Here is a 25,710-nt window from a genome sequence, read left to right as displayed (position 1 = left end):
CTTAATATATGAAATAAAAGTAATACCTTTTTAACTTGTATTGAATGTTTACAATGCAAATCCAATTCGATCCACTTATTTGGTAAACAAAGCAAGTCTCTCTTATAATATCTCTACTAAAAGACGGAAAATATTACTTCACAAACTGTATTGTAAATAAATCAAATGAACATTTTCATATTAGTCAATAATATTACTGACATTAATTTAAAAACAGAATAAATTTACATTTACACAAGTAAATAGACTCAATGATGGGCTAAAAATCTGCGGAATTCTGCGTGCACAGATATATATATATATAGAACTAGATTTTATCCACTAAGAACAGGAAACAGGCTACTATTCGCACAGACTCAGCAAAATTGGACAAAGCGTCACCTGGTCTGATGAGTCTTGATTTCTCCTGTGACATTCAGAGGGTAGGGTCAGAATTTGGTGTCAACACCATGAAAGTTAAGAGTGAGTAAATGACAGAATTTTCAGTTTTGGGTGAACTATCCCTTTAAAGCAACCCAAGTACAATTGTGCTAACCTTCCTGCGTATGTCGTATAAAATTGTTTTGTAGTGCTTTCATGTGTTAAATCATAGAATAGTCCAAACAATCATGACGGACATAAATACATGTTTTGTTTTTTCAGAAAGTAAAACTGTACACAGTTTCCTGTGAGGGTTGGGTGTAGGGGTAGGATGGGGTTAGGGCAAGAGTAAATTATGTACAGCATAAAAACAATGGAAAACTATTGAATGTCCTCAAATTTCTCAAAAACAAACGTGTGTGTGTGTGTGTGTGTGTGTGTGTGTGTGTGCGCGTGTGTGTGTGTGTGTGTGTGTGCGTGTGTGTCGTTTAATGTTTTTACTATAGTTAATTACACACTTTTAAAAAATGATTGCTGTCTTAATTGTTTTAGTTGAAATTTCTATTCTAGTCATCTCAACTTAAACTCATTAAAATATTAAGTTAAACTTTACATAACTTAAAAATGTCATACCATCTTTTACAGTGCATGTTACATGCAACAAAATGCTGAGATATGTGAGGTATTCTGTACAGTACAGTTACAATGGATGTCTTTGTTTCAGGTTTTTCTGCACTGCAGAGAGATCATCTTTCATGTTCTTTTCCTTTTTTTAACCATTAACATCTTGAAAAGCAAGAACAGAACACACCTTCCTGTTTTATTTGACCATATAATTGTCAGAGGAATAGACTAATGTGGAGGAAGAGAAACATTTTCCTGTCTTTGTACCAGCGGATGTGATTTCTATAGGTTCAGTGGTGTGTTTACAGTACAGATGTGAGGTTTGTGACCAACATAGAGTTAAAACGGGAATTCTTACAGGAACGGTCAGATTTAAAATGTAAAATCCATCCGCTTCATTATTATTATCAAGTAAAAAGATAAAGAGTTCAAATATGTATGAGTAAAAGAATGTTGCATGCATCTCATATCTTCCCCTAGATGGGGCCGTTTGTGTGAAGTTATGAAAATTTCTTTCTTTTTTTGGGTTGGGTTACATTATAAGATAATGAAATGAAAGAGAAATCAAGAGCGGAGACAGCTTATCAACTCTATATCACATAAAATAATTTATTTTTATTAATAAAAAGCAACTGTGAACAAAAACATTTTAAGTCTAACACTCTGAAATGCATATTTTTGCTAAGTACATTGACATCTGTATATAATACATCCTATGCAGCCTACATACCACAACGTACCACTATATAAAAATAACTCAAAAGTTGATACTGATATCAACAACAGCAGTACCATGTGGACAGTGGTTTACATTCAGAAAGACAGACAACACCATTTAAATGTAACCAAGATGTTAGATCCATCATAAAATCTAAAAAGTACCAGCATGACTCTATTAAAGGGATAGTTCACTCAAAAATGAACATTTTGTCATCATTTACTCAAACTCAAGTAGTCTCATTTGCATTTAGTCATTTAGTTTGACTTTGAGTTACAACTAAGTTTCAAACCAGCTTGACTTTGAGTTACATGAGAGTTTCAAACCAGCTTGACTTTGAGTTACAATCCAATTTCAAACCAGCTTGACTTTGCGTTACATGAGAGTTTCAAACCAGCTTGACTTTGAGTTACAATTCAATTTCAAACCAGCTTGACTTTGCGTTACATGAGAGTATCAAACCAGCTTGACTTTGAGTTACAATCCAATTTCAAACCAGCTTGACTTTGAGTTATAACTAAGTTTCAAACCAGCTTAACTTTAAGTTACAATCCAGTTTCAAACTAGCTTGACTTTGAGTTACAATCCAGTTTCAAACCAGCTTAACTTTAAGTTACAACCGAGTTTCAAACCAGTTTAACTTGGAGATACAATCCAGTTTCAAACCAGCTTAAGTTTAAGTTACAATTGAGTTTCAAACAAGCTTGACTTTGAGTTACAGCCAAGTTTCAAACCAGCTTGACTTTGAGTTTCCAAAATGCAGATAACCATGCTGTAAAATGCTGTAACCATTGACTTTGGTATTTGTTTTTCCTTTTATGGATGTCAATGGTTACAGGTTTCCAACATTTTTCAATATATCTTAATTTTGTTATTCAGAATAAAAAAACAGGGTTAGAACAACTTGAGAGTGAGTAAATGACAGAATTTTCAGTTTTGGGTGAACTATCCCTTTAAAGCAACCAAAGTCCAATTGTGCTAACCTTCCTGCGTATGTCATATCAAACTGTTTTGTAGTGCTTTCATGTGTTAAATCATAGAATAGTCCAAACAATCATGACGGACATAAATACATGTTTTTATTTCATTTCAGAATCCTATGAAATGATCGAGGGCTGCAAGTAACTTCAGCATCTTCATACTGCATAAACAACACACTCATTCATATGCTAAAAGGGTACAACCATATAAATTCCTTAAGTTTTTTGCTCACAGGCAGTTGTGAAATACTATCTTTTCCAAAACTCTGCACTACAGCCCGTCTTGCAAGTTCCTGTAGGGTTTGTGGGACATCCCCTCGATACGGCCTGCTCAAACTTTTTTTCGGAGATGCAATGTAGTATCCCAGCAGTCCAAAAATGCATGAAAAAGTGTGTTTGCTACCTGCTAAACTGAAGCTTTCGTTCTTCAGCAGTACTCGAACACTGGTCGGGCCTTCAGGAGCCCGATAGCTGAGCGTGAAGAATACGTTGGCCTGCATGCTGTCCCGTATCAGGAACGTCCCAAGGGGAAGTTTTGCCAATCTCGCATGAGCTTCGTCCACATCCAAAGGGCCCCAGTAAAATCCACTGTGAGTCAAGTAAACCACAGCCTGTTTGATGAGATTGCATTCCTGCTGGTCCCGGAAAGGGTGAAAGTGTGTTGGTGGGACGGAGCAGGGTTTCGGAGGCTCTGCGGGTTTGGGTGGTGCATTTGTATGGTCGTTGTCATTGTGATGGACCATTCTGAACTGAAGCCCACTCATGACACTCCTCCATGATCTCAAAGCATAGACGAATGATTCTGTGCAGACTGTACAAAAAGGACAATGAGTTTAAAACATCAGATAAAAGCTTCGGTCGAAGACAGTACAGATGAGTCAATTTTTATAGCAGAAATAGTCTATTTATATGGAGATGATGATCAAAAAAGGGTAGTATTATTAATAACTATTACTATTAATTCATTAAAATAATTAATACATTAAACTAATAATTTATTATTAATAATGTTTGTTATTATTAAAAACAGTAAACAGATTTTTTTATGCAAAAAGTATTCTTTTCTACACTGTAAATAATGTCTGTTAATTAACAGTTCCCGTATGTTGTGTTTCACAAGTGTTTTCTGTTTATTTACAATTGTAAATTGCATTAAGGGATGCTGATCTCTGCTCTGTCGACTTTTGATGTTGAAAATTCAACTTTACAGTTTAACAAAGTGACTTTTATTGACATTTTAGTAGTTTGAAATATTTTAAATGTATAAGAAATAATACTGAAATAAGTAAAATAACAGAAAATGTTCTGTACCGTAATATACAACACCAACCCAGACAGTATATCACCTTAAATTATTAAAAATGTTGATAAAAGTCACTTTTTTCACTTTTCAGAAAGGTTAAGATCCCGTAATGCAATTTAAAAGCATAAATAAACAGGGAAAAATAAAAACATGAATCACAAAATACGGAAAAGTGATAATGTACGGATGTTTTTTAGAGTGTATGAAGATGACAGTCAAAAAATGAAAAAGAAAAAAGGTTGTTTTTCTATTATAATGAATATTAATACAAATAACAACAGCAGAAATACTAGTAATACTGCTAATATTAGTAGTATATACAATAACAAAAAATAACAAAAATAATTTGTCCATTCATATGAAGATTATTCATATATTTACACTACCGGTCAAAAGTTTGGGGTCAGTTCGATTATTAAATGGTTTAAAATAAGCTTATCCTGCTTACCAAGACTGCATTTATTTAATCAGAAAATACTGTACAAACTGTAAGATTGTGAAATGTTATCACACTATAAAATAACTATTCAAATATTTTAATTTAATAATTTATTCCAGTGATTTTAAAGATTAATTTTCAGCTTCATTTGTCTTCAGAGTGACATTATCCTTCAGAAATCACTCTATTATTAATATTATCATTATTATTGTTGTCGTCATTAATGGTAATAGTAATAAAATTAATAATGACTGGAGTAATAATTTCATCAAACCGCCTTGATGAACAGAATAATTTTCTTTAAAAAAACATTAAAAAACTGACACCAAACTTTTGACTGGTAGTGTATATTAATAATAATAATAATAATAATAATAATAATAATAATAATAATAATAACAACATATTATTATTATATATTTTTGCCCATGTTGTAAAAGTGAGAATAATGGAAATCTGGTCTGTCCATGTAATGGAAGTCAACATTCATCAAGAAACTTATGTTTAATGTTAAAATAATATCATAAACATGTTTTGAAAATATATATTTTACACAGGTTATTGTTATAAAATGAAAATTCTATTTCACAGATACAATCTTTTTTTAAATAATTAAAACACTGACAACTGATTACATAGCCGGATCAAAGTGAAAGCATTTCTCACTTTTTATTAGATGCTCTTTTGTTGAACTATTTTTTATAAAGAAATAAATTGGAACAAACTATTTATAATATAATTTTAGTAAAGAAACATTAGGAAACTATGAGGTTATGAAACCTCATATAGCCTATAGCTACATGTTGCTTTGGGCTGATTTGTAAGTCGATTTGTATAAAAGTGTCTGCTAAGTGGTTGAATGTACCATGCAAATGTAAAACTCAATGTTATTTAGAATAACTTAGCGCGAGTTTTACGAGCATTTTTCAGCTTTAAAAATAACAGAGTGTGTTTTTAAAACATCCAACGCATAAAAAAAACTTTTACCCATGAAGTTCGCTGGCTCTAAAATTAATTGAAAGGTTTAACTAAGATTAAACCTTGGATTAAACTGTTAGCAGACGAAAACGAAGCCCCGTTGCATTCCCTCAAATGGATCAGCACGTATGTTTACACGAAAACAGCATGACACACATCAAATGAAATGAAATTGTTTTTCATGTTTAATAACCAAAACTATTTTAATATTCGATGTCTGTCAAACTCTCGTTTCAATATAAGCCTTGGGGCTCCAGTGAGACGGCTATCATCATAAAGCGGTGTCTGATACTGGAATAACGTCACGGTGAAATTAAAGGTGACAGAAACACCTCCAGTCTGGTCTCAGATCAAAAAAGCACTCGCCAACTTACCGCAAATGTAGTTTGATGTTGACTAAGCCAAACTTCTCCACGACTGTCACAAGAGTTCCTGCGATGCTTCATTTTTGGTAGCGAGGCTGACCATTATAACAGAAAGCGAAAGTTCGGAATAAAAGGCGGTATGCATGTGGAATCAGTGTTTTCCAAGAACTGTCAAGAGTCTGGATGGAGGAAGCTTGTCTCCCTTATCCATAAACGCGACGTGCATCTTATTTACCGTATATCCACCGTTCATCCAATGCGAAACGCGTCAAGTGAAATCCTAGATTTGGGAATGAATGTGGATTTTGGCTCTCAGTCCTCTCTTCATGTGCAACTGTAAATTTCAAAATGTCGTGGATCTAAATAAAAATCTAAACACATCTAAACCCTTGTTATAAGCAAGCGGTTTACCCGCTAGAATGCACTCCAGATGTTGATTATTATTATTATTTAGCATGACGGTTTGTGAACACAATAGTTTCGCTTTCGCTTTGGAGCGCTTTTACTTTAAATCACGTGATCTTTCTCAACTCATCTCGTATTGCAAAGGTTAACGATTAACAGGGTTTTATATTTAATGATAAAAGATGGATTAAAATAAGCTACAAATCTATGAAACACAAAGGTATGTTAACAGACTTGGAAAACTTGAATCTTGAATGAAAAAATATCTTGAATATTGAAAACTGCACAAACAAAAAACATAAATATAACAACCGATCATCATATATGTTCCTGTAAGATTTAAATAAGAATAATTATAAATAATTTGTTCTTATTTTAGTAACTTGCATGTTAAATTCTACGAATCAGCCTTTGAAAATATTTGAATGAAGAAAACAAGCTTTAAATGATGGTTGCAGTCATGATGAAAGCATCCATATATACAATCCTGAAGTAAAAATTATAATAATAATAATAAATAAATAAACATTATCGTCAATTATGCATACAGTTGTGACTGTAAACAGATGCTGCGAGGTAATATTTAATTCCTTAGATGCTTTTAATATCATTAATCTGACCATCTCTAAAAAGCTCAAGTAAGGTTTTTGCATCAGAAAATTCACATATATTTTCCAAATACACGTTCACTTTAAATATTATTAATAATTAATCAAATACTACTAATTATAATTTAAACTAGAGATGATATGACTTTCATGGAAAAATACCTTGCACTTTATTGCAGAATTCAAAGATGAATTTTCACTTGGAGGAGATTCAAGTTTGGGATGAGCCTCAAAATCCACAAGACACTGAAATCAACAGGCTGTTGCAGCAAAGCAGCTGCACATCCACCTAAAGAGAATCCACTATGGTGTACTAGAGACCTGTCTTTTCATGAAAAAGCACACCACAAACCACCACAGACCTGTATACAGGTGCTTTTTCATTTCAGTTTCACTTATAGTTGACCCCATGTACAAGGATGCATCACATTCGTGTGCAAATACTTTCAAATGTACCCTGAAAGATTTGTGCATCACTCTAAAATGCAAATTTTCCTGCCAATTTGAATCAAATGTGGACCATTGGGTAACATTTAAACAATTAAAAATAAAACTTCAACAGAGTATTTATCCAAATATTCCACCAAATTTGGGTGGAAACAACCCAAGATTTCTTATAGAGTTTATCATTAAAAGAGTTTTGAAGAAATTGGGATTGTTAAAGGAAAAGGGTAGTCAAGAGTCATGTGTTGATTGGCATAATAATGGACACTTATAAATAATGGCTCTAATTTAACCTTCAGTTTCAGAATGATGCGATTGTGATAAACCAATTAGCCTGAAACAAAAAGCAGAATAACATACAGTATTACAACAGCACCATTATTTCTGAAATCATTTCTGAGCATTTCGATTTACAGGAAAACTTCCCGTCTGCACTGCGATAGTTTCACTAACCTAAAACCTACAGCTGTTAAAAGAACCACCTAATTTGCCTTATAAAACAAAGCTCTTCCAAGAAATGGACTTCACGTTAAGCTCACACTGCACTCTACTGGCTAATTTCTACAAGGAGTTAAAACAACAACCATTCAAAACAATGTCCTCTAAAACATATGCATTTTATAAATCTTTATCCATGTGCGTTTCATATTTTAAAAGTGACATCATGAATTTTAATCACAATGTCAAAACTGGACCTTCTAGTTTGTCATTGTGTTCATCCACAATCATATCTCAACATCCAATCAACAATAATGTGCAGTTTCCCACAATATTTGTCTACTGTTTCATCATGACTTTTGGTTACACTTTATTTTGATGGTGATTTCATGATATAACACACAATCAACAATGTTGTGCAGTTAACACCAACATTTTGCTATTGTTTCATCACAACATTTGGTTACACTTTATTTTGATGGTGATTTCATGATATTTAATCCGAATGTCAAAACTGGACCTTCTAGTTTGTCACTCTGTTCATCCACAAACATATCACAACACACAATCAACAATAATGTGCAGTTAACACCAACGTTTTGCTACCGTTTCATCACAACATTTGGTTACACTTTATTTTGATGGTGATTTCATGATATTTAAGCAGAATGTGAAAACTTGATCTTCTAGTTTGTCACTCTGTTCATCCACAACCATATTTAATCATACAATCAACAATAATGTGCAGTTAACACCAAAGTTTTGCTACCGTTTCATCACAACATTTAGTTTACACTTTATTTTGATGGCGATTTCATGACATTTAAGCAAAATGTCAAAACTGAACCTTCTAGTTTGTCACTCTGTTCATCCACAACCATATATTAACATACAATCAACAATAATGTGCAGTTTACTCAAATATTTTGCTACCGTTTCAATACGACTTTTGGTTACACTTTATTTTTGATGGTCCTCTTTAGAAAGGTGATTTCATGCTAGCTAAACAGAATGTCAAAACTTTATCTTGCATTAAAAACGCTTTACTCATGTAAGCAAGACTACATATTTAAAAACTACTTATTTAAAATGAGCTGAATCAACACAATTCTTGAGTTTTTGATGAGACAACTTAATTGTTTTATGTTCAATCCACTTACATTTGTTAAAACAATTAAGTTAACTTAATTTGTGCTGGGACAACATGAAGGAATTGTGTGGGTTCACACATGCTGGGTTGGTTCACACCCATATCACAACATCCAATCAAAACCAGTGCATATTTCTTGCTCAGCTGTTGCTAGTACTCATTCATCACAGCTTGTTTCATTTGGTAACACTGCGTTTTGAAGGTCACCTTTAGACATTCTATTATGTAAAATCTGCAATTGCCTGTGAAGTAGCAGTCATAGGAGAATTACTGGATTTTCTGCTTAATATTTACTAAAGTTTTATCAAGATAGTGCCACAGCAGACACTCTCTACTGACTATAAGTGGTTTGCAAGTACATTAGTGAATTTTAGCTACATTTGACAAGCAAAAAGGCCATTTAGGCAAAAAAAGTGTGGTGAATTTGTGTAATAACTATTTTAATTGTAAAATTTCACAGAGCAGTAATTATAACGATCCCTTAATGCAGTGTTTCTTAACCACATTCCTGGTGGACCACCAGCACTGCATGTTTTGGATGTCTCCTTTGTCTGTCACACCCATTACAGGTCTTTCAGTGTCTGCTAATGAGCTGATGATCTGAATCAGGTGTGTTTGATTAAGGGGACAAGGTATATGTGCAGAGCTGGTGGTCCTCCAGGAATGTGGTTGAGAAACACTGACTTAAAGGGATGGTTCACATTCTTCAAATATTTTTTTTGTTCAATAGAAAAAAAGAATTTCATAGAGGGTTTGAATCCACTTGAGAGTAAGTAAATAGTGAGTAATGTTGAGCAATATCCCTTTAATCCTAATTTTTAACATCTACTAATACTCCACTAATACTCTAATGAGTGTTAGTTGACAGATTAAGTACAAGTGAAATTTCTGTAATGAACTGTTGACCCTAATGTGAAACTCCAGATCACACAAGTGTGTGTTGAAATGTCAGGATTTCACTCTCAAAATTGCACAGACCAACCGTAAACGTGACCACATTTTAACCCCAACCTTAAAACTCTAAAAAGAGTTTGATGACAGACTCGCAAATTTGCATGTCGGAAGTAAACATAGCCTGGTGAACTTCTGATTACACAAATTCATATTTGAAAAACATGTTTGCACATTCTGCAGAATATGATGTCACACATAAAGTATCCTGTTATAAAACAAAACCAAAACAAGTTATAACCAATGCAATCTCACAGCCGTTTGTAACTCTTTCTAATTCATATTAACACTAGGCATGGGACAATAACTGTTTTCAAGGTTTACAGTGGTTTGAAAAAATAAATGTTATACCGTTTCTAAGGTATAGGTAAGGGTTTGAAACATTTGAGAAACAAATTGCTTATAAACCAACATCCTATGCTGCTATGTGCATGCTATGTGCTTTGCACATGAACAGTGCAGCAGCTTACTTACTTTATATCCAAAGAAATGAAAGATATCCAAGGACGCATTTTCAAGTTGTAAAGAAATCTGTTTTGTAAACTAATTAAGATAGCAGGTCAATGATTTAGTTTCATTATTTAGCCTGACATGTTTACTGTTCCAAAATATTTAAAATGTTTCTTAAAATGTAATGTCTTGTGTTCAATAGGGAAAAAAGCTTTTGTTTTTTAGTATCCAGAAGAACATATCTGACAGCAGCAATCACAATACCGTCATACCGTGACATTTTTATTCAAGGTTTTCATATGTCAGAATATTTTACTGGCCAGACTTTGCCGCAATTTTACAGTTATTTACTGCAAAAACAGCCAGTTCAGTACAGTTTAGTACTGCCATATGCACTGCATTGTGGGTCATTTTAAAACTTTTACAGTAACTTACTGCATATTAGGAATTTGCTGTATTCTGCTGTAATCAAAATAATCAAGTACTGTAGTTTAAGACAAAACTTGTCACTTGTTGAATTTATTAAATTTAATAGCAAATACTACAAATACTACAAATAAAAGTTTTGTCTGCTAGTGTAAAATATAAATAAGAGTAAAATAGAAATGTGTAATTTTAATGCATAAAAATTACATTTGACCATAAAAAGAAGTTGCAGTTAGGCTATTTTACTGTAAAATGTAATTGCGGTAGAGCCCTGCTACTGTAAAACACATTTACAGGTAAGTTACAATAAAGAGGCAGTTGCCGTAACTTGCTGGCAACAGTGCTGCCAGTATAAGTTGCAGCAAAAATACAATAAAATAGCTAACAGTGAATTTGCACAATCTCATTCGCACATTTTAGTATGATTTGCTCATCCCTCAATGAGGGGTAGGATAAAGGGTTCCTTTTTAAAATCTTATATTTTCATACTAATTAAATTGCATGAATTTATGGTAAGACTTTATTTTGATTGTCCCTATTGCACATTTTGTTGACTAGAAGTAGCATTGCAACTATATGCCAATTAATTCTCATTTATTAGTAGACTGCCTGCTTAATGTATATACTAATACTGCTCCTTCAACAGACATTTAACCGACTATAAGAAACTTTGCAAGTACATGTCAACTTACACTAACCCCAACCCCAACCTAACAGTCTACTTAAAAGCTAATGAAAATTAGTTGGCATGCAGATGCAATGTAACTAAAATTCATCAAAATGCGTTAAAGGGACCATCAAATTAGTGATACCAATTTAAATAGTCAACAGGATGTCAAAATAGGGCCACAAAATTAAAGCCTAACCAATCTATGTATAAATTAAAAGAGTGTGCATAACAAAGAAATGCACATCTGGTGCATATGTAGAAACATAAGCTTCATTAAACATGGTCCGCACATGTAGCGATCATAAATAATTTACTGTATTTTTAACCCTCAAAACTTTCCATTTGCAGTTTATGAGGAGGCAGATGCTGTTTCATGCTCCTTCTTCCTGCTGCGTCTCAGCATGAAGGCAGCAGCTGTGAGTGCAAGAACGCCATATGTGGCAAGAACAAACTGGAAAAGGGAATAAGTGGGAGAAAAAAAATGTCATATTATGATACATAGTGATGTGAGCAGAAGACATGGTCTACTGTTGTCTTTGATCATACGGCAGTCTGACATGCTCTTAAGAATGTCAAAAATGTGATCATACATTTCTGCGCCCTTGTAAGGTGTAGCTGTTAAAATGTTTCCTCCATCCTGTCAGTTCCTTCAGGGTTGGCGAATCAATCCCAAAGAGCTGTCTCTGTCATGAAAACACACTTTTCTAAATATAAGAATATTACTGTTACACCACGTCAACAAAGCTGAGAATAGTATATGTGTCGAAAATTATTTCATTTCTATTTCTTTTAATACATCAGAATATGTCCAGTCAGAAATAACGACAACACAACCTAATCTAAAATGATTATCAGACTAACAATAGTTTATATAACCAAAAATATTTAGATCACAAAAATATTTAGGATCACAGTCTAACCCTACACTCTCCGAAATAAAGGTACGCCACTGGGGTGGTACCATTTCAAAATAAACAAATTTGTACCTTAAAGGTCCATATTAATACCACAAGGGTACATATTAGTACCTAAAAACTAAAAAAGTGTTCTTCTTAAAATGTTTATGTACTAATATATACTTTTGAGGTAACAATATGGACTCTTTAAGGACAAATGTGTACCTTTTGAAAAGGTACTACGCCAATGACAGCCCTTGTACCTTTATTTCTGAGAGTGTAAAATACTAATTAATTGACACTATAACCCAAAGTTTTACCCATTTGCACACAATCAGCAGTGGATGTTAACTTAATAACTTAGCATTTACAGTTGAAGTCAGAATTATTACCTCCCCTGTTAATTTTCCCCCCAATTTCGGTTTAACAGAGAGAAGATTTTTTTCAACATTTCTAAATAGTTTTAATAACTCATTTCTAATCACTGATTTATTTTATCTTTGCCATGATGACAGTAAATAATATTTTACTTCATATTTTAAGACACTTCTATACAGCTTAAAGTGACGCTTAAAGGCTTAACTAGGTTTAATTAGGTTAACTAGGCAGGTTAGGATAATTAGGCAAGTTATTGTATAATGATGGTTTGTTCTGTAGACTTTAGGTTCTGTTAGTTCTGTTGACCTTAAAATGGATTAAAAAAAATTTAAAACTGCTTTTATTCTAGCCGAAATAAAACAAATAAGACTTTCTCCAGAAGAAAAAATATTATCAGACATACTGTGAAAATTTCCTTGCTCTGTTAAACATCATTTGGGAAATATATAAAAAAAAAAAAGAAAAAAAAAAAAAGGGGGGGGGGGGGGGGGGCTAATAATTCTGACTTCAATGTACATTAACTTAGCAACTTAAAATTAACTTAGTTTTAGTTTTCTTTCCAAGTATCCACATTTTACTGGAGAACTTTCATTTCGGGGAAACTTTCACATCACTGAAATTCAAAGAAAAGTACTGTAAACTGCATTTCTGTTCCTCATTACAGTGAAATGTAGAAACCGTAATCATCCACTCAGACACTGATGCTCGTAATTGACGCCACAAAAAGTAGACTTCACTACACCGAATTTTAGGACTTATTATAAAATGAAAAAATACATTTAATTAAATGATGTCAAAAACACATATTCAGGTCACGTCTGTAAGTTAACTGAACTCAATCGGCTGTAAAAGGTTGAGCTATTTTAAACAACAATTTTTTGAGCCCATATTAGTTTATTACCGTCTAAATGGGGGTTAAGATTATAAGGCTTATTTGAAATTCAACAATGTAAAAATAACACTAAGTAATGACAAATGACTATAAATCTTGCTCACTTCTGTAGCACAATTTATAAAACAATGTGTCTGCATGTTCCTTTTTTAAATGTTAAAGGGCACCTATTTTACCCCTTTTACAAGACGTAAGATACAACTTTGGTATCTCCAGAATGTGTCTGTGAAGTTTTAGCTTAAAATACCCAGCAAATTATTCATTATGTAATATTATGTACTATGTAGAATTCTGCACATTTTTGTGTTTGAATACATTGTAGATGTTTTTGTAGCCTGTGGCTTTAAATGCAAATGAGCTGCTTCTCCCCACCCACCATTCCCACATGCGTGTCTGCTTCTCATGCATTACATTAGATAAACAGCAGTCAGAGACAGAAACGGATGAAGCTGAAATATAGCTAATTAGTCAAAAATACCAAGTAAGTTTATTATTGGAGTTTATTCAAGCCTTTCTGAAATGATAAGTCACACACAAACATACACACATACATATATACACACACACACACACACATACATATACACACACATATATATATATATATATATATATATATATATATATATATATATATATATATATATATATATATATATATATATATATATATATTAAATTATTAAGTTATTAAAGAGCAGCTGATCATGGAGACTTGTAAAGTGTGTTTTAATCCAATAGCTTCTTTGCAAAAAATGTTCTGTGGACATGTGTATACACGTTATTATAGAAACATGGCACCTATCAATCAATTTGATGGGCGGAGAAACCGCACTCCTACGTTACGTTGGGGTGGGCCTGAAAATTAATGGGATTTGGATCCTATTTTAATGTCAAGAAATAAAAAAAAGAAAAAAAAAAGAGACTTGTTGTGTTTATATCACCTCAATATGACAGTGGACACACTATACCTACACACAGTTCTGTCCAATCAGCTTACAAAAGCGGATTTTCATCATAGGTGCCCTTTAACACATTTTGCCCTATGGGAAAACTGTTTTACATTGTACGCATTTACACTTACATTCACTTAGTTTTAATATTGTTTATATAAAAGGGTGTGATATTCATTTGTTTATTTTTATTATTTTCAATAGTTTTATACTTTAATTGTCATTATCTTAAGTGCTTATTGATGTGTACTTGGACCACAAGTGAACATAACAAGCAAAGGTACATGTAGCAATTTTATCGTGCATTGCATTTATTTGTAAAAAATCAGTTTAATACATTGATACATCCAAATAGCCTGATAATAGTAGGTTAATAGTAATACTACAACTACTGTTAAATAATAATGAATATGAAATTAATTAATTTAAAAATAAATAAATATAAAATGAAGGCATCACCAGTTTTTTGATACAGACTAAGAAAGTGAAAAGTTCTTATGGTTTTAAGGGCAGGAGAATATATTTTGTTTAAAAAACGTACATCTTATATCACATATATATATATATATATATATATATATATATATATATATATATATATATATATATATATATATATATATATATATATATATATATATATATATATGCGCTTAAATTTGATGTAATTGATTGTAACAGCACGTTATGTTATGATTTGTTTACCTTTACTTCGGTTACAAGATGGCCAAAACTTGACAGCGGTATCCGTGTCTTCACCGGGGAGGTCGGCATGTCTGCACTAGCACAGAAATATACACGATAGGTCTGATTTAAAACGTTTTCTTCTGCATATCAATAACAAGGACCACGAGTTATCTTATTATGCCAGTATAGAAATGTATGTATTCCCTCAACACTCGATGTGATACTACACCATGTTTACAAACGCTATGCGGCTAGCTCTGCAGCTGTGTTTGGTTTCAGTAATTGTCAGCTCACCATCCAATTAAAACCCGCGTACAGAGACACTGAGCCAATGGCTGCAGGTCTGGAGGCGGGACTTAGATGTTGGTTACGCAAACTACTTAAAGCGCATGCGTTTGAAGGGTAAAGTGTGGTAGGTTCAAAATTAATCAGATGATATGACCGCTGCTCGCTGCTTTCATCTGTTTTAACTTTCCATGCGGGTTTTGACAAGCTTTATAGCCTACTGTTGTTTTGCCCTCTCTGTATGCATCCACTTTGTTTACACAAAACATGACTTGCAATAATTGTCGTCTTATTAAAATTGCAACAACACTGAAAGGCTGTTGTGCTGTAAACAGTTCAAATCAAGTGAAGCAGAATGGAAAGTAGCCAGCGTGTGTCCTGAGTGAATTGAGGAAGTTGTTCATATCTAACCTCATCATGCCTATTTTCACCTGTCACTTACTGGAGACACAGGGGAGGAGATGTTCTCTCACAGTTTAAATTGTCTTTCACTGCTGAGGTCAAAATGGGGTTGTTGACATTTAATATTCTGCCATAAAAAAACACTATTGTCAAGATATTTTATTTTGCATTCAAGTAAGCAACCTGTTTTCATAAATATGATAACTTTCAGTCAGACTTTATGAAACCCATAATAACCCAAAGCAAGACTTTATGAAACCCACAACAAAGTTTCATTAATTGATGTTAGTTAAGGGGTTGCATGTAAGAAATATACAGTGTCTATAGAAAATCACAACACGCCTTTTAAATAAATACGTTATTTGTCAAAAAGCCTAAAGTCAAATCATACAAATAACTTGAAGTTAGGGCTGCATGATATTGGGGAAAAAATGGCATTGCGATATTGTGTTTTTCTGCAATGCATGTTGCAATATTGGCTATATTTCAGATGACTTTAATAGTTCTGTTTTAAAAGAATTTGAAGATTGATTGGAATGATTTTGTAGACCAGTACATCTGCATGAAATATAATTAATCAATCACAAGCATTGATATATATATACAGTAGCAAAGATACAAATAAAATAAACAGAATTTTACAGTTTTCTGGTCATCTAAAAGTATTCAGGCACATAAAATGGAGTTATAAAATATAAAATAGCACTGTAAGTCGTTATTAATTTTTCTTTAATTTACAAGCATTATAAATGCTTGTGCAAACCCTCAAACTGGCTTGGAATGCTTACACAGTCACAGACCTCTAAAACACATGCAAATTATAACATTTTTGATAAATTTGTGGAGTTAGTTCTGAAGACAAAAGGGGTTCCAACCCACTACTAGTAAGGTGTACCTAATAAAGTGGCCGGTGAGTGTGTGTGTGTGTGTGTGTATATATATATATATATATATATATATATATATATATATATATATATATATATATATATATATATATATATATATAATTCATTCATTCATTTTCTTTTCAGCTTAGTCCCTTTATTAATCCAGGGTCACCACAGAGCACCCGGATGAAACCCATGCAGGGAGAACATGCAAACTCCACACAGAAACGCCAACTGACCCAGCCGAGGCTCAAACCAGTGACCTTCTTGCTGTGAGGCGACAGCACTACCTACTGCGCCACTGCGTCACCACATATATATATATCATTATATCATTATTTGTTGGTTACATGCATCATACGTATATATATATATATATATATATATATATATATATATATATATATATATATATATATATATACGTATGATGCATGTAACCAACATATAATGATATGTATATTATAAACATAAATTATAATAGAATTTTCATAATGCTTCTAATTATCGTCATTTGTTCATCACTTTGGAGAAATGCATCATTATCCTGACAAGAGTTGCTTTTAGTTCTAAAAGAGATTCTTGTCTTTGTCATCTGACTTTTGCTGGAACATTGCAAACGGTCTGTCTAGAATTAGTGTTGGCTGTGTGTAACACTGGGTGTGTCCTCTAATAACCACAGGACGTGAAGTGATGGTTTATTGTGGTGAAGCTAAATTCAAGCCTTACTTTAAGGCCAACTTCCTCTTTTTAAATCCCTAATTGTAATGCATTGTTTGGTGAAGTGGATATAAGCATGTATCTAAAATAGTTCTACCCAAAAAATATTTGCATAAATGCTGTGTAAAAACAAAAAGGATTACCCAACTGCAGTGCAGCATGTAAATATAAAACACACATAATACACATACACATACTCATATTCAAACATTGAGCATTAAGGATAGTTCCCTAAAATGTACTGTGCTGGAAAAAAGGAACATAACACATGTTTTTAATCAGGCTATCAGTCAAGCTATTTAGTTTCACTACCTCCTGTGACTCACCATGTTTGCATGTTTGTTTTCCTTTATTATGTCTACAGCTAAACTGCAGTTTACGCACAGAAGAGGAGTAGACACAGTAATGGCAGTCAGGTAATCAAATTTATTTTTTTGTATCTTAAAACCATAGAAATAGAAGTACTTTAAAGAGATAATTCACCCAGAACTAAAATATCTGTCATCATTTATTCACCCTTCACTTGTTTCAAACATGGTTGAGTATCTCTCTCTTCAAAACACAATAGAAGATATTTTGAAGGAAGCTTAAAACAGTAAGTGTTGAATTTTATAGTATTTGTTTTTCCTAAAATGGAAGTAAATGGTTGGTTTTCAGTTTTCTTCAACATAATAAAGAAACTCAAAATGTTTTGGAGGCACTTGAGGGGTTTTGGGTGAACTTATATTGAACTAATATTCAACATAAGACTGTAAATGAAAGCTTACGATTGGACAGAAGGTGGTTTAGAGGTTATTTACAGTAGGTATAAAGGGAGCATATTGATTTGACTGACTAAGCATTTTAGATCAGAAATATAGAAACTGTTTCATGTGTTAATTCCTGTGTGTCTATTACATTTTTTCATGTGATGGCAAGGCTGAATTTTCACTATTTTTACAGCAGTCTTCCGTGTCACATGGTGCTTTATAAATTACATATAATATAATATATTAATTTGATGCTTAAGCAACATTTCTTATTAACTTTGACAGCTGAGAAATATTTTTGTGGAAATTAATACATTCTGTGGCAACACGGTGACTCAGTGGTTAGCACTGTCACCTCACATCAAGAAAGTCACTGGCTGTATCAGTTTGCATTTCTGTGTGATGTTTGCATGTTCTCCCCTCGTTTGCATGGGTTTCCTCCAGGTGCTCTGGTTTCCGCCATGGTTCAATGACTATGCGCTATAGGTTAATTGAAAACTAAATTGTCTGTAGTGTAAATATGTGAGTGAGTGTGTATGGGTGTTTCCCAGTACTGGGTTGCAGCTGGAAGAGCATCCACTGTGTAAAACATGCTGGATAAGTTGGTGATTCATTCCGCTGTGGCAACTCCTGATGAATAAAGGGACTAAGTCAAAGGAAAATGAATGAATGATTAATTACATTCTTAATCAGGACTCTTTGTGTAATGATTTAAATGCCTTTACTATTCATTTTGATCAGTTTAATGTACGATTTAGCTCAAAGAGCACTTACAAATGCAAATCAATGCAGACAATAATTCGAATAGCTTTTTTCCAACATTTTGCACCCTAATAAACGCCAGTTCAGCATTTTTGGCAAAAACAGCCTGTGACAGATGCCAACAGTCACCAACATACCCTTGAACAATCATACAGATCTATGAAAACAACAAATGCTGTCACATGCACGCCATGCCAGGCAATGCCACTTCATAAAGAAAAACATTGTTCTGTTGTCTGCCATTGTTTTAGTTTCTCAAACACTTGCCTATTTGACACTGGACCACAAAACCAGTCTTTTATGTTACAGTGTATGGGTTACAATTGTTGATTTATATTTTATAATATTATAATATTGGATTTTCCCCGTGTTTGCTGGGGTTTCCTCTGGGTGCTCTGGTTTCCACCACAAGTCCAAAGACATGTTCTATAGGTGAATTAGGTAAGCTAAATTGGCCGTAGTGTATGTGTGTGAATGAAAATGTGTGGGTGTGTTCAAGTGATGGGTTGCAGCTGGAATGGCATCCGCTGCGTAAAACATATGTTGGCGGTTGGCGGTTGGCGGTTCATTCCGCTGTGGCGACCCCTGATTAATAAAGGGACTAAGCCGAAAAGAAAATATTGTGTCCCAGACAAATATTGTGCTATCCTAGCAAACATACATCAATAGAAAAAACTGAAATTCTGATGATTTTAGAAGATTGACCTATAACACCATTTTCATGGTCATGGACATTTTAATACCTACAGACTGAATGTGGAGTATGTAGTTACTGTTTTGGTGTTTACATGGCAAAATAATAGTATAGTATACCATTGTAGTATTATTGTTAAAAGTTTTACCATTTTTAGTTAAACATACTATAAAAATATTTTAATAAAGAAAGTCTATCTCTTTTTGCAGAATGAGACTCATAGGAACAATGACTGCCATAATCCTAATTGTGTTCATTCTGGCTCAAGGCTTCGAGTGCTCCCAGACATGTAATTGTGATCAGATGTATTTCTGCAACTGTTCCTCAAACAACCTCCATCAGGTTCCAACAGTTTCATCAGATGTGCTTGGCCTTGACCTGTCTTTCAATCAAATTGAGTCAATCAACATGACTGATCTCAGCTCTTATAGTGAACTGAAAATTCTCAACTTACATAAGAACAAACTCAAGTTTATACACAGGGACGCATTCAAATCCCAACACAACCTGGAGGTTCTCGATCTCTCCTTAAACAACCTGAAATATCTTTCTCCATCTTGGTTCTACAAGTTAAAATCTCTCCAGCAACTTAACCTTGTAGGAAACCTGTACTCCATTTTGGGACCTGCTCCAATCTTCAAGTCTCTCGTAAACTTGAGGACGCTTTACTTAGGTAGTCCTTCACTGAGAGAGCTACACAAGAATGGCCTAGATGTGCTCACTCATCTGGACGAGATTACATTTTTTGGCAGTAACCTGAGGTCATATGAGAACGGGAGCTTAAAAGCAGCCCGTCCCATCGGTTCAGTCACTTTGAGTCTACAGAATCAGTTTGAGAGGGATCCAGAACTAGTCTCCAAGGTCCTTCAAGATGTCTCCCACCCTGAAACTCTGCTGATAATCAAAGATGTCACGATGAAAACAAACACCTCTACAGTACCCTTCAAAGTGGTGAAGGAGGGTGGCACTAAGAGCTTGACTTTCCAAAACTCCTCCACGACCGATCAAGCCTTGACCTCTTTTTTAGAGTTCATGGATGGCTCTCCTTTGTCTTTTATTGGTCTTGAAGATATACAGTTAGTTGGGATAGGAAAGTGGCAGAAAGCTAAATACACACACCATGAAAGCCTACGCACAGCCTACTTGCGTAATATTGAAATAGAAGGTTTCTTTGGGTTTAGCAGCATGATAGAGTTGGGATTTCTTCTGAACCACTTCCACAACGTGTCTGTGATCAATGCCACGGTGTTTGTGATTCCTAAAGAAACCACTTGTCTGTTGAAAAATCTGGAATACATGGACCTCAGCCAGAATCTCCTGTCAGACTTGACTATTCAACCAACATTGTATACTGGATCAGGCGCATATCAAAACCTCAACATGCTCAATGTGAGCCAGAATGTTTTAAAATCTCTCGGGCTGATGTCTCAGTTGGTCACCAATCTTAAAAAGCTCATATATTTAGACTTAAGTTATAACAGTTTTGTTTTAATGCCAGAAAAGTGTAGCTGGCCAGTGACTCTGAGGTTTCTGAACCTTTCAAGCACAAAGTTACGCACATTGACTCCTTGCCTGCCTTCAAGTTTGACAGTTCTGGATCTCAGCGAAAATGATCTTACGGCGTTCAAACAAAAATTTCCTCAGCTCACTACTCTTATACTGACAGGCAATCGATTAATGAAACTGCCAGATGGGAAATTATTCCCAAGGCTCAATACGCTGCTCATCCAAAGGAACGCCTTAAGGATGTTCAACCAAAGCTCTTTGAGGAGTTTTAAAACTCTGCGTAACTTGGAGGCAGGTGACAACAATTTTGTGTGCTCCTGCGAGTTCGTTTCTTTCTTTAAAAAGGACATTGAGGATTTGATCACCCTACAGGACGGCCGTCAAAATTATGTGTGCGATACTCCCTTCACTCTCAGAGGTGATGCCATTGACAGTGTCAGACTGTCTGTGTTTGAGTGCTATATGATCCCTGCTGTCTCAGTGCTTTGTTCTGGGATTATCACAGCAATTGGCCTTGTTGTTTTAACCTGCCACAAGCTTCACATCATATGGTACCTGCAGATGACTAAAGCGTGGATACAAGCCAAGCGGAAACCTGCAGTCAGTCGATTAACCGAAGAGCTCCGTTATGATGCTTTTGTGTCCTACAGCCAACATGATGCTGAATGGGTCGAAGAGATCCTTGTTGCTGAGCTCGAAAACACTCAACCTTCTTTTTCCCTGTGTTTGCACAAACGGGACTTCAGGCCGGGCCGCTGGATCGTGGACAACATCATCGACTCAATTGAAAAGAGCTATCGGACTCTGTTTGTTCTGTCGGAGCACTTTGTGAGCAGTGAATGGTGCCGTTACGAGCTGGACTTCTCACATTTCCGCATCATGGATGAACACAATGACTCCGCTGTCCTGGTGCTTCTGGAGCCAATAAAGAAGGAGACGATCCCCAAACGCTTCTGCAAGCTGAGAAAGATAATGAACTCCAGGACGTATCTGGAGTGGCCCGAGGATGAGGACAAGCGAGATGAGTTTTGGAGCAATCTGAGAGCCGCCTTACAGAGAGACGAGTGTTAAGCTGTTTTGGAAAGATGGCCGGTGGCCTGACATTTCATCCTACCCATCAGATTATGCTACCAACACTGTATTTGAATGGTTCTGAGATTGGGGTTAGGGATTAGGTAGGTCGGGACGAGATTAGAGCTTCTGATCACACTACTCCACATTAAAATTTACGCTGGTAGCAAAATCTGATGGGTAGCATATTACGTCATCAAAATGTGCTTCCTACTTTTTTTTTTAAATGGGAGGTAGGACAATCTGACAAGGTAGGACAAATCGACAGAACACCGGGTTTGACTGACAAATGCATCCCAAAAAATATGGACATTATCCATAAATTTCACTGACATTTCCATTAAAAATGCACCGTGCAAAGTTCAAAATACTGGTAAAATACCTGTACAAACATCTGTATTAAAAATCATCCATATTAATAGATTTTGCATCATTTTTCAGACAGAATTTTCCCAAAGGCCAGTGAAACTGCACTGGGTTTACAAATTTTTTTTAAGGTAAGTGGTTGCAAACTATGTATATGGGCTGAATTTAAATAAACAAATTAAATTTAGTAACGTTCAACATAATTTGTTTGTTTAAATTTAGCCCACATAAATAGTTTGCTACCAGTTACCTTAAAAAAATTGAGTAAACCCAATGAATCAATTTTTTTTCAGTGTGGTACACGACCAAACATTTATTTACAAATTTTCAGGCTATTAAAAACCAAAATGAAACGACTGAAAGCTGAAATAAAGCTGAAATTGTCACAATCGTAGGGGTATTGCAAAAAAGGGGAATCAAGAAAGCTAGGATAACAAAAAGTGCTGTTTTGGGTACTTCTAGCTCAGTTCGTGGCACGTTTGCTGATCCAGCATGAGAACGAGCCGCTATGTCAAGCCTGATGTTGATAGCCAGGATAAGCAGGGGCGGATTTAACCAATAAGCAAAGTAAGCAGCCGCTTAAGGCCTCAAAAATTTTAGGGACCCCCAATAAAAACTTAGAAGTATAAATTATACACTTAACATTTTTACATCATAACATCATATTTTGTATGGTGAGGGTCTAACTAATTAAATTTGAATGTAATTATAACACCTACGCAAATTTGTCTTACAACCCTCAATCATGGAGCAGTCCAGCAGTCAAGTCAAACATAAAACATATGCTGGACAAGTTGGCAGTTCATTCCGCTGTGGCGACCCCAGATTAATAAAGAGACTAAGCAGAGAAAAAATGAATAAATTAATGAAAACAAATAACTTAAAATGTAGAAATGTCATTAAGATAAAACATGAAAAATGAGATTCAGTGATATAAGAAAAAAAATGGCAAAATAAATAATGTATAAAAATACAAAGGGTGCATTTTAGGACTGTTAGGGCTCATGGCTGGAACTTCTTAGGACCCCCAATTCACTAAATCTGCCCCTGAGGATAAGTGCACAAAAAAATAAATCTTAGCCTGGTTGTCAGCCTGCTCTGGAGTAGGCTAGCTGCAAAGAATACATCTCCATAGTAACTTCATCTAGCTTGCTTTCATGCAACTGAGTCAAGGCCTCAAAATCTCTGCTTAGGGCGTACTCACACTATGTACAGTTGCCTTGAACCGGGCCAAAGCACGTTTGTCCCCCCTCCCGTCTCCCCCAACGGCCCGCACTCACATTACATTCGGTTCTGGGCACACTTGCCATCGATAATGCGCTGGTCAGAAGCGCTCTCGCTCAGTACAGTGGAGATCTCTTTAGTTATATCGTCGTAAGTCATTTACTATGCAGTGACACGCAGTCAAATATTTCGCCCAACAGATCAGCCACTTTTGACACTCATAAACAATAAACAAGTCCTCATGCTGCAGGAATTAGGAAGTTTGCTGAAGGTGCGGAGCTTTCGAGCAGTGAGAGGTTTGTGTCTTTAATAAACTACGACATTTTGCGTTCATTGAACAGTAAGAATGATTAATAAACACATATGAAACAGTCACGTCTCGCTTTTAGTTTCAGGCTTTGGCGCCTTTTGCACTTACACACAAGCGTACCGTGCCAAAGCCCAAGTGAACCGGGCTCAGGCACACCTTTTCCAACTGGGTCAGGGCCGGCCAAGTGAACCGTGCCTGAGCCCGATTCAGAGCACTCACACTTCTCAAACTATCCGGGAAACTGGCCTGGGGACGGTTTGGATAGCATAGTGTGAGTACACCCTTAATCTCTTATCTAACGTTTGTGCAATACCCCTCTGGTGTGTTCGTTGTGTTGTGTGCCATGTATTTGTTTGGTCATGTGTTGTGTTCCATGTGCTCTCTGTTATTGTCATGTGATTCCTTTGTTCAGTTTTCCCGCCATTCATTAGTTCCAGCTGTGTTTCTCCCCTGTTTGTTATCAGTTCAATCATGTCTTGGGTATTTATATCTCTGAGCGTGTTTACTTCAGGGTCCAGGATTGTATTTTTATGCTCCATGTCCTGACTGTGTTTGATGTTCTAGTTCCTGTTGTAAGTGCTTTTTGTAAATAAATGTGTGTTTGTGTTTTGATAATTCCCATGCATCTGTGAGTAAGTTACCTGTGACGGAAGTAATATATTACATCTAAACATTATTTTAGTAGGCTGTTAGGTAAGCTATAAAAGGTAAAAATAAATAAATAAAAAACATTAATTAAAGCTAAATTTGATTATTTAATTATAAAATATTTTATTTTTATATATATATATATATATATATATATATATATATATATATATATATATATATATATATATATATATATATATATATATATATATATATATATATATATATTTATTATTTTTTTTTTTTATTAAAAAAATGAAATTAAATGTTATCTGCACCAAACAAAATTGCTAAAACTTCTACTTACTGTATGTAGTTTTCTCCTACATTACACCTTTTTGTGAAATTGCATTAAAATGTACATTAAGTTCCTATGCAAGGTAGGCTATATAATAAAAGCATAACAAAATTTGTAATAACAAACTTCAGCATTAGTGAATATTAAAATTAAGAAATTATGATAATATTATTAACAATAATAATCAAAGGGAAGCACGGTGGCTCAGTGGTTAGTACTGTTGCCTCACATCAAGAAGATCACTGGCTCCTGTCTCGGCTGGGCCAGTTGGCATTTCTCTGTGGAGTTTGCCTGTTCTCCCCATGTTGACGTGGGTTTCCCCCACAGTCCAAAGACATGCACTATAGGTGAATTGGATTAATTAAATTGGCCGTAGTGAGTGTGTGAATTAGAGTGTATGGGTGTTTCCCAGTACTGGGTTGCAGCTGGAAGTAAAACATATGCTGGATAAGTCGCCAGTTCATTCCGCTGTGGTAACCCCAGATGAATAGAAGAACTAAGCTGAAGGACAATGAATAAATGATTTGTTTTTAAGAGAGCAGCATATTTTTAAATCATTTAATGTAAACAGAACACTACGGAAGTCCTTAGAGGTCATGCATTATTATATTTTTCTTTCTTGTTTTCTCGTGATCATCAAGTTACATGGGGAAGATTCTCTTTTAAA

At 34.6% G+C, this 25,710-nt stretch overlaps 3 protein-coding genes across 3 annotated transcripts; 1 reads left to right on the top strand and 2 right to left on the bottom strand.

Annotated features, from left to right (window-relative positions):
- Positions 1-1,587: 1,587 nt before the first annotated feature.
- socs1b (suppressor of cytokine signaling 1b) lies at positions 1,588-6,153 on the bottom strand. The gene is made up of 2 exons (XM_056452700.1): positions 5,777-6,153; positions 1,588-3,493 (listed from the first exon to the last, which is right to left on the bottom strand). Exon 2 carries the CDS (start codon positions 3,444-3,446, stop codon positions 2,865-2,867), a length of 582 nt encoding a protein of 193 aa, XP_056308675.1. The 5' UTR covers positions 3,447-3,493; positions 5,777-6,153; the 3' UTR covers positions 1,588-2,864.
- A 4,321-nt stretch (positions 6,154-10,474) lies between these two features.
- Positions 10,475-15,385, bottom strand: LOC130232667 (ATP synthase membrane subunit K, mitochondrial-like). The gene is made up of 3 exons (XM_056462646.1): positions 15,134-15,385; positions 11,900-11,992; positions 10,475-11,760 (listed from the first exon to the last, which is right to left on the bottom strand). The coding sequence occupies exons 1-3, from the start codon at positions 15,200-15,202 to the stop codon at positions 11,659-11,661; spliced, it is 264 nt and encodes an 87-aa protein (XP_056318621.1). The 5' UTR covers positions 15,203-15,385; the 3' UTR covers positions 10,475-11,658.
- A 4,442-nt stretch (positions 15,386-19,827) lies between these two features.
- Positions 19,828-22,557, top strand: tlr2 (toll-like receptor 2). The gene has a single exon (XM_056452641.1). It carries the CDS (start codon positions 19,828-19,830, stop codon positions 22,192-22,194), a length of 2,367 nt encoding a protein of 788 aa, XP_056308616.1. The 3' UTR covers positions 22,195-22,557.
- The last annotated feature ends 3,153 nt before the right edge of the window (positions 22,558-25,710 follow it).

The sequence above is a fragment of the Danio aesculapii genome, chromosome 1 (assembly GCF_903798145.1).
Source record: "Danio aesculapii chromosome 1, fDanAes4.1, whole genome shotgun sequence".
Classification (NCBI taxonomy): Eukaryota; Metazoa; Chordata; class Actinopteri; order Cypriniformes; family Danionidae; genus Danio; species Danio aesculapii.
The sequence above is the reverse complement of the archived record's forward strand: the minus strand, read 5'-3'. Positions and strand labels throughout refer to the sequence as shown.